We start from the raw sequence: 10,134 nt of genomic DNA on the forward strand, positions 1-10,134 counted from the left end.
TTAGTCGTCTTGAGGCCAAAACTATCTCAACCTGTTTTCAAGCATTAAATAGGTAAGAATTCCTGCTCACTGGTGTGGAGCTCAGCACTGAATGTGAGTGCCTAGTGGGCGACTTTGGTAAGCAGAACTGGCACTGCAGGATGTGCAAAGGACAGAATCTTGCCCTGCTGCTACCGAACCAGTGAGGGAAGTGGGTGCTTCTGAACACATACTGTAATAGTTATGTATGTGATGTTACGTTTTTCTAACTTAGCACTTGAATAGCACAGCACACTATTGCCTCCTGTGTTGTACCTGTTGTCTACGCGTGAGAGTACTTTCTATTATGTGTTCTCAGTTCCCTGTTCCAGTCAATCAGTGCTGTAACCAGTTTCCCTACAGAAGACTGGTACTTTAGGGTACTATTTGTTAGACATGGGACACTGAAGTGAACATTCCAGTTGAACATTCACAAATGCATAATACTGTGAACAGAATGCCTGTGTTGCTTCAAGGACTGAGTCGGGATTTCACTGCTCATAAGTCAGCTGAGCCCTCTGAGGAGAAGGAGGGGCTCCAACGACCTTGTGCTACTTAAGCACTAGACTCTTAATGCGGTGTGAGATGCCTGTTTTGCTTCGGGGGTCGTGTAGGGACTTCACTGTCTACAATTCAGCTGAGCTCTCTCAGGAGGAGGAGGGGCTCCAAGGACCTCACGCTTCTAATGCGCTAGACGCTACCAGTGGCAAGGGACATCTATGTTGCTACCCCGCCCATATGAGGACTTCACTACCCACAATACAGCTGAGGGCACTGAGGAGGAGGAGGGGTCTCAATGACCTCACCCTGTTAAAGCACTGGACTCTCCCCACTCCTGTGTTGCTTCGTGAGCCGGGTGGGGGCTTCACTGCCCATAATTCAGCTGAGCCCTCTGAGGAGGAGGAGGGGCTCCAACTACCTTGCGCTACTAAAGTGCTGAACTCTCCATGCCGCACAGCATGCCTGTGTTTCTTCATGGCTGTGTCATGACTTCATTGGACACAATTCAGCTGAGACCTCTGAGGAGGAGGAGGGGATCCAGGGACCTCGAGATACTAAAGCGCTGGACTCTCCCTACAGTGCGGGACACCTCTGTTGCTTCAGAGACCGTATGGGAACTTCACCGCCCACATTTCCGCTGAGCTCTTTGAGGTGGAAAAGGGGTTCCAACGACCTTGTGCTACTAAAGAACTGGACTCCACCCATGGTGCCAGACACCTGTGTTGTTTCAGGGGCTATACGGGCACTTCTTTGCCCATAGTTCAGCTGGGCTCTCTGAGGGGGAGGAGGGCCTTCAATGACCTTTTGCTACTAAAGCACAGTACTCTCCTTGTGCTGGTGGACCGTGTGGAGAGTTTACTGCCCACAATTCAGCTGAGCCCTCTGAGGAGGAGAAGGGGCTCCAGGGACCTCACGCTACTAAAGAGCTGGACTTCCCCCGTGGCATGGGGCACCTGTGTTGCTTCAGGGGCCCTGTGGAGACTTCACTGCTCACAAAGCTGATCCCTCTGAGGAGGAGGAGGGGCTCTAACGACCTTGTGCTACTAAAGCGCTGTACTCTCCCCCTGCTGCAAAATGCCTATGTTACTTTGTGGGCTGTGTGGGGACTTTCCTGGCCATAATTCAGCTGAGCCCTCTGAAGAGGAGGAGGCCCTCCAATGACGTCACACTATGCTGAAGTTCCGCAATTAGCACTTGCCGCTGCTCATCCACCCAATGTAGTCCAGGTCCACTCATCCTCATTTATCCAGCCAACAGACACACTTCTCAACTTGTCTTCTCCTTCAATCATAACATCAAATACTACAGTTGGTATCAGCTGGAACATCACGGTTATAAACTCAAAACTAGAAGACTTACTGTGGGTTCAACTTGCCGATAATCAGGGGTTTGTCTCTTTCAGAAAACATGGGCTATCAATAACGTTTTTAGAAGTGGCTCTAAGAGCTATTTTGCTCCTGCTATTAGGTCCACCGCAGGACGCCCTTCCAGTGGGCTGCTTGTTTAGGTGAATACCACACAGTCCTGCCCCATAGCAAAGCTCCCTTCCACGTCACTTGATATTCAAGGGATAATTATTACTTTCACTTAAGGGAACCCCTCTCCTTTTTATAAATATTTATAATGAGAGCCTTGGTAAATGGAAGGATTCACCAACCTTTTATCTATTGAATGAGATTCTAGCCCTGTACTCCAAGTCCCACTACATCATTGTGGCAGGTAACATATGGTATCCTTGAGGACCTGTGCCATGATAAAGACTTAGTGCCTGATTACTAGTATGGCAGTCCAAAGACTACCAGACTCTTTGTGGCGCGGAGGTGCCACAAAGAGTTGGGAAAGTTCCTGAGTAGGCCAGTCCGATTGAGTCCTTCACTCAACAATGTAGGGAGCCTAAGAATAACTTCTTAAAGCAATCAAAAATGGAGTAAGACAGGAGATCAATGAGTGCAGAATTCTATATCAGTCCGTAATAAGGCAAGCCAAGACAAATTGAGAGACTAACAAGTGGGATGATCTTTTAGAAGTCTCCAATAACAATGACTTTTGGCGGGTAGTGAGCCAATGCCGTGGGAATTTACCAAGCCAACAAGGACATCTATTCTGCCATATGAGTGGGTTGCCCATTATGGGAACCTTTATTCCTATCCTCTTGATCCTGAACTGTCGTGTTTATATCTAGGACCTTAATTCTATATTCCCGATTTATGCTCTTGTGAGGTTATAATCAATAATATCCTGATAAAGGCGTAAGAATCAGATCCATATTCAGTAGTAGCCCATGCAATCCAAAGCACAGCACGGCTACTCCCATCGACTCCTAGAAAGCACAATGCGTTCTTTAACCCCTTCCATGCTCATGACAAGGTCAACTCGTCATGGGTGTTACCTGCGCTGTGCTTATGACGAGTTGACCTTGTCATGAACAATGGGGATCCTGCAAATGCAGCACAGGAGGGGAAAAGCCATTAAGACCCAAGGTGTTAAACAAACCAAGCCTCCAGCAGCCCGGGAAATCCCTCCTGCTTTTGTTTTGATTTGAACAAGAACTCCTGAAGTCCAGAGAGAACTGTTAGTTCTTAGTGACGTCTTATGTCCAACCTTACATCAAACCCGGCACCTTCCAGGTATAAAATACCAACAGTTGCCTTAAGCAAACACACGGTGGTTTGGAGCAGAGCGGCCATCTACTTGCCCGAGAGCCCAGTTGATGCGAGAGCCCACGGAAGCCGCCCCTCCTGTTTGACGCGCTGAGAGAGACGCTGTCTTTTTCTCCAGCCAAAAAATCCATCTCCGGTGTTCCCAGCCTACCCTTTCAGGTTTCTGGGATATCAAGTCCTGAAGAAAGAGATACCAGACCTCCTACATTCTATTACCAAGGTACAGAGCTGACTAAACCCTTAAGAGAATTCTTGATGCAGATTTTGGGCAAAATAATCTTAACCAACTTAACTTAAACTGCTACTTACTCATCCCTTCCCACGTATTAGGCTTAGGCCAGGTACACCGGGGTAGGCTTAGTTAGAAGCACCAGTTGAGTACGTTAGTCAATCTATTTATGTATGTATATATTTTATCCATTTTAAAGTATCATATGGCTAAGAAACCATATCAATACTTTTACAGTATTATTTCCTAATACTACTTTTACTGTACGCACTTTACTTTACTTTAAGTATTGCAATTGTGGCAATTAATTTCTCTTGCATGAGAAAACGCCCGTCTCTCTATTTCTCTGCACTCTGGTGAAACTAAGTATGCACTGCTGACTGAGTGAAATAGCAGTCTATTGTTTTCACACGACTCTAGAGATACACTCTTATTCTGAGGGAGCAAAGTTGTCATGTTTATGCGGTTGTCGGAAACTGAATCCCTTCTTGTCTGAGCCAGGGGAGCTTATCCCTCCCTATTCATTCAAGAAAGTTTCCAGTGACCTCTGAGCTAGCTGGCGCAAACCTAATTAAGTTTAGCATAGTCAGTAGAGACCTAGATGACCTCAGTCCTACGTCTACACTGCTGTTTATGTTATTCCAATGCGCAGAGCCTATTGGGAAAATAGGAACTACACTACAGAACTAATAGTGAGGGAGGTTTTATGCAGATCCCCGAGTACCCTTTTCCACCAGTTGTTTTATACATAGCAAAGAAAGCCGCAGCGGTCTCCTCCCAGAAGCCTGGAAAGGCCCCAGGACTCAACAAGATCCCAGTGGATCTCTCTAAATCAGATTGAAGTATCTTGGTTCCTTACATCAACACTGTTTCTGAAGCTATTTTAGCTGGTTCAGCGATACCTGCCATGTGGAAAGGGGCAGAGATTGTTCCTGTTTCTAAAAAAGGAAGTCCGGATATCCTATCCAGCTACTGGCCAATTAATCTCCTTGGCAATCTGCAGACGGTCTTTTCCAAGCAGGGCCCGGAGAGACTATTAGAATTGGCTGCTGAAATCATACTCTCCCTCTAACAGACAGGCTTTAGGTCCAAAACCAGTTCCATTGACCAGGTGTTGTTTTCTGATGGTCAAGTGGAAGACTGTGGATGTTGGTGGAGTAGCACTTTTTATTATATTGACCTCCGAGCTGCTTTTGATTTGGTCCTAGGAAGAAACATTGGGACGCACTCCTTGAGTTGGAAATTCCCTGTAATTTGTTAAACATCATTGTGCGCCTTCATGAGTGGAATTTCAATAGGGTTTGCTATGGTGTGAACGACAAACTGACCCAGGAAATTTCCATTGACAAAGGTGTTCGCCGAGGTTGTGTCCAGGCTCCCAACAGTTTTCTTTTATATAATATTAACTGTGTTAAATGTATGAGTAACTGTACCAATGATTCCCCCATGCTAGCAGGCCAAAAAATGCTGTCTCTCTTCTTTGCTGATGATACTATTCTGCTTGCAAAAATCAGGACTGGTCTGCAAGCCCTCGTTGACATATTCATGTTTTGCATCCTATAAGGCCTAGAAATCAATGCATCCAAACCAAACAGATAACTTTTTGCAAGGGGAAGAGGGCGACGGGAACCGGTAGCCTGGGAAAGGAAGTATTGGAAAGGGTCAATGAATTTGAATATTTGGGGATCGATCGGCTGACTAGATCATGAGCCCCACAGATCTCTAGAAGTTCACTCTTGCTAACCCATAGAGCTACGGCCATCCTTAGATTTGCTCAAAAGGCACATTGGTACCAAATTCTTTCAGCAATGGAGATTTATAAAGCCCAACCAAGGGGTACAGCATTATATGGCGCAAAACTATGGGGCTATAGCCCCTCGGTCCTTTGGAGGTTAGTGAGAATATTTTCATTAGAGCTCTTACAGGCATGGGAAGAGGGATCCCCTTGGGTATCCTTACATTGGATCTTGATCGTAAGCCTGCTTCATAGCTGGCCTCTCTAAGGCCGCTACTCTATTGGGTTTGAATATTAACTATTTAGGAATTGTGATCTTTTAGAGAGGTTCTTGTTGATATCCTTAATTTACAAAGCTCCAATATGATCAAATGCCTGGCCTACTTCAAAAGTTATTCTGTGACCTGGGTTTAGGTATAGTCTTCCTCCATCATGTCTACTTTAGTTACTGCTGTCAAATCCAGATATTGGGTGAGGACTGCTGCTCAGAATGAAACGTCTAACTCCATAGTCAGCGTCACTAGGTTTTTCTTACTGCCCAAGAGCGTGCCCAAGGCAGAGGGATTTTTAAACCTTATCTGCCTGTCATGCCCACGCTCTCTTTTTTGCAGTTTGGGGGCGGCATTTTGCCAATTGCCATGTTTACATCAAAATAGGTTTCTTCTCAAGCAAGGTCCCCTCAGTCATGCATGCTTTCTGATGACACTGAGAAATATCAGCTATTTTTTTGCCCAAAATCTTCTTGACCAAGAGCTAGGTGGATTGTGCCATTGTATAGGAATGAGAAATCATACAAATACTCTCATAATTTGTAAAAGTGATTCTACTAGTGTGACAGTGACCGTGGTATCTAAATTTCTCCAGACCGCCTGGTCCATTAGATATAAAGTGACCACCCAATCATTAATGACTAACCCTACTTAAGTGCTTGTTTATGCACCTGGTTTGAAGAAATGAATTCATTAGACTTACCCAAGTGTATTTTGCACATTTTTCTGTAATTTTATTGATTTTAATTGATGTTTTTTACCCGAGTATTTTTATTTGTGTACTGATTAAAATTTTGCATGTCTGCTTTAATTGTGTGAACAGGTGTACCAGATAAGCTCAAATTAGGTTTTGCTCAGAAGACTAGCTGCTCAACAGTTTCTTGAAAGTTAATTGCCTAAACAAAATTCTATAAATCAAAAATAAGAGGTCTTCTATACTTATAAATCACCATCACATAGATTGTGACATAGATTTTCTTGATTACCTTTGTGAATTGGTCTCAAAATATCCTCCAGATCAGCAAAAGTGCAAAGAGTGCATGAATACTCTCTGACTATATATCCACGTTTCCTCTTTTCAATTTTACAAGCCAGTTCACAAAGGCATTTCTAATATGTGAATTGGTCCCACAGGAGTACTACTTCATGTGCTCAAGAGTACCTTTGTGACTTGGCGCTGTAGTGAATGGGGAGGATTCCCTGTTCTTTGCTCTTGACTTTTCTCTACTCACTCCTTTCGTGGAGACTACTTCCATGCTCAGCTCTGTTTCCCTGCACTTGTGATTTCCCCTGCACTTTGTAATTTACCCTTTTAATCCTGCCCCCATGTGTACACTGGCCTCTGTTGATTATTGCTAGGGAACATGCTTCCGCCCTGTGTGTCTATTTCTTGCTGTCCTAGAGTCTCTTGTGCTACACAAAGACTCTGCTAGTAGTATGTTTTCAAAGAAACAGGTGAGTTTATATAGTTTTGTTTGCTCACCACAAATGAAAATGAGCAGATCACCGATTACCATTGAAATTCAGCTTTATCTTGTATCTGATAATTGGTGTCTAATCATGTCTACTTACTCCTGTTGCGATTTATTTTCATTCAACCAGTAGAATCATCTATGTTGAAAATCCCATCTGCTTCTTCTTTATCCAGAACAAAATGTTTGTTACTGATCAGCTGAATTTCCAGCTGTTCAGACATAGGTTTGCCAGCACCAATTTATATGCAGGTCGAGACCCGTTTGCTGTGGACAGTGAATTACATTGTTGTGCTGTGAGTTCAAGAGAATCTATTAAAAATCCATCTAGCGTCCAAGCAGTGACCTATGATTGCTTTGTCAAGGCAATGTCACATTCCTCAGCTACACAGCAGACCTGCATCATGGGGTCATGATTTTTTTTATAAAAAATCAAGTGAGATGTGGAAGTTGAAGTAATTTATCCCCATGTTTCTGTTTTCCTGCAGGTTGTATAAGCTGTGTCAGCCACCCCCACCTGACGGAGACGTCTGAAGACAACTGCACTGAAATCAGCCAATAGGAGGCCATCGGAAGACAAACCCCAAGCACATAACACTACTGGCATTCTGCACTGTTTGTGTAGGATGCTGACTATTTAGACTAAAAAAGTAACATGTCCTAACATGATGTGGACACTAGTCTTACGATGGGAAAGAGGATCCCTGGACTCCAGACTTTGTTTTCTCAGCTCGCACCTTGGCCGGGACCCATGGTTCTTGGATTCGCCAGTCCAAGTGTAGAGCAATCATCAGGGAGAGCATTGCTCCATGGACCCACTCGCATTACTCAGTGAGATGCCATCATTGAGGATTAAGGAAGCAGTGCTGAACAGAGAACGAAATACCTTCACTGGAAGATGATTTCCTCAGTCGGCTTGATATAGGGTGTGCAGGGTCCTGCACTCCATTCTGCGTGCCTGGAAGTAGGGAGAGAAAAGGGAATGTATATATTTTCAGTAATACTGAAAAAGGAAAAAAGGTGGATTCTGCATGAAATGCAGCATTTTCAAACATATAAGGCATCTTCTGCCTAGCAATATGATTACTTTTCTTTATTAACCGTAACAGCTTCCTAAGCAAACAGTAACGTATATAGAGGGGGAGCAGTAGATGAGGCTCACAGTGTGAGCTGGAGATGCTTACAAGTTGTTCTTACTAAATGTACAGTACTGCACAAGTAACAAATCGTCATAACATTTGGGCTTGCCCAAAAATTGTCTTTTTTTAGTGCCATCAATTTATTTATAATTATCTCATGTTTTATAGCTACCAATAATTGTGAAGTTGGTGCTAGTGAAAAGTGCTGGAAACACATGGATGAAAATGCAGTACAGTCAGTATTTAGTGGCAGCAGCCCATGCCACACTACAGTGGTATCAGGGTGACCTAACAATGCCACATTGGACCATTGGTATTCAGGGACAGCAACCTGTGCCATGCTAAAGAGCTTTCCATGTGACCCAACAATGCACCAATTGGACCAGTCCTTGCAAGAGGGTATTCAGGGGCAGTAGCCTATGCCACACCACACAGCTATCAGCGTGACCTAACAATGATCCCTTTGGACCAGTCCTGGCAGGAGGGTTTTCCTGGACAGTAGCTCATACCATGCTATACAGATGTCCATGTGACTCAACAATGCCCCCATTGGAGCAGTCCTTGCAAGAAGGTAAGAAGGTATTCCGGGGGAGTAGCCCATGCCGTGCTATAGAGCTGTCCATGTGACTTAACAATGCCCCCATTAGACCAGTCATTGCAAGAAGGTAAGAAGGTATTCAGGGGCAGGAGCCCATGCCATGCTGTAGAGCTATCCATGTGACCCAACAATGCCCCCATTGAACCAGTTCTTGCAAGAGAATATTCAGTGGCAACAGGCCATGCCATGCTGTAGAGCTATCAATGTGACACAACAATACCTCCATTGGAGCAGTCCTTGCAAGGATGTATTCAGTTTGCGTGGCATTCTACCTGGTTTTGCCAAACGCCTGTGTACTGGGTCCGCAACCGAGACTGACCGTTTCCAATGGTAGCTCTTTCAGGGTCATGGATGAACAGCCTATTCATATTGATGTGGCTATAGATTCTTTTGGAGATTATCAGTTTCCCGTATTATGTTGGAGAGCTTTGTGTGGATCTGTGCTGTTCTATCGGTCAGGAAATACCCAATGTGAGCAGAGTTAACTTTGCACATCATGTTTCTGTAGATAGTCTTTCTCCCACAATCCTCCATGTTAGGATGGCACATTTACTTAGGTAACCGTTAGCTGACATCCAGTCCACAGTAAATACAGTCTATTAGCAGCATATACTTCAGGAAAGCCACTGAAATAGTTGTTTCTTTCAGTCGGCTCAATTTACAAGTATGTTAAATAGAAAATGTTATATTATTTCAGAGAATTGTTGCTGAAATTCTGGTAAATGTGGTGAATATCAAATGTGATTTGCTCAGTACAGCTTGGGACTTCAGTAAATATTGTCATGACTTTGTTTGAAAAGGTTTTTGAGGAACAGGATGAGGAACTATCATGTGAGTTTTGTAAGGTTGGGACCAGTCAGTAACATTACTTATAAATACTAGTCCAGAGTATACCTTCCATCAGTCTTTCTGTCTCACTGCCTAGTTGCTTGATTGTCCAACGTTATGTAGTTATCACTTAACGTTTAGTTTGTCATCCATCAACTCAGCTCTTTTGCTTCCTGTCTATGATGTCCTACATATATTCCTAATATTACATCAAATGTTATATTCTGAGCTGTAGAATATATATTCTTTATAAAGAAAATATATGTAATCTGGTAAATAAAGAAAAAAAATCTATATACTGTATAAACAGCTGAAGTTGGAATTTGTTGGTATCTGGTTCCGCCATTAATTTATGCATGTCAGTTATAATTAGTTTCTTCCACTTTAAAGATGACATCAGGTATAAGAACAGGACACTCTTCAGTTCGCTTCCTGACCTGCAGAAGGACACTCAGAGGACTGCCCTGCTGCCTGCTGTGTACATCAGAGGACTGCCCTGCTGCACCAAAAGGACTGCCTTGCTACCTCAAGCCTGCCTATGCCCTCAGAGGACTACCTTCCTGCTTGAAACCATCTTTCCTGCTTGAACCCAAGACTTCCTGAGTGACTCCACGGACTAGTTGGCTGGCCTCCTGATCAAAGCCTCAGGGACATAAAAGGCTCCAACCATCTTGAGCCTTCACCT

General features: G+C 44.0%; 1 protein-coding gene across 1 annotated transcript in view; it reads left to right on the forward strand.

The window, feature by feature from the left end:
- Window positions 1-9,756, forward strand: part of PREX2 (phosphatidylinositol-3,4,5-trisphosphate dependent Rac exchange factor 2) — a 1,248,069-nt gene extending 1,238,313 nt beyond the window's left edge. The window contains exons 40-41 of the mRNA XM_086965847.1: window positions 7,373-8,731; window positions 8,817-9,756. Coding sequence (XP_086821973.1) covers window positions 7,373-7,418 — 46 coding nt within the window. The 3' untranslated portion in view covers window positions 7,419-8,731; window positions 8,817-9,756. The remainder of the gene's footprint in view (window positions 1-7,372; window positions 8,732-8,816) is intronic.
- Window positions 9,757-10,134: the final 378 nt, after the last annotated feature.

The sequence above is a fragment of the Lissotriton vulgaris genome, chromosome 4_1 (genome assembly GCF_964263255.1).
Source record: "Lissotriton vulgaris chromosome 4_1, aLisVul1.2, whole genome shotgun sequence".
Lineage (NCBI taxonomy): Eukaryota > Metazoa > Chordata > Amphibia > Caudata > Salamandridae > Lissotriton > Lissotriton vulgaris.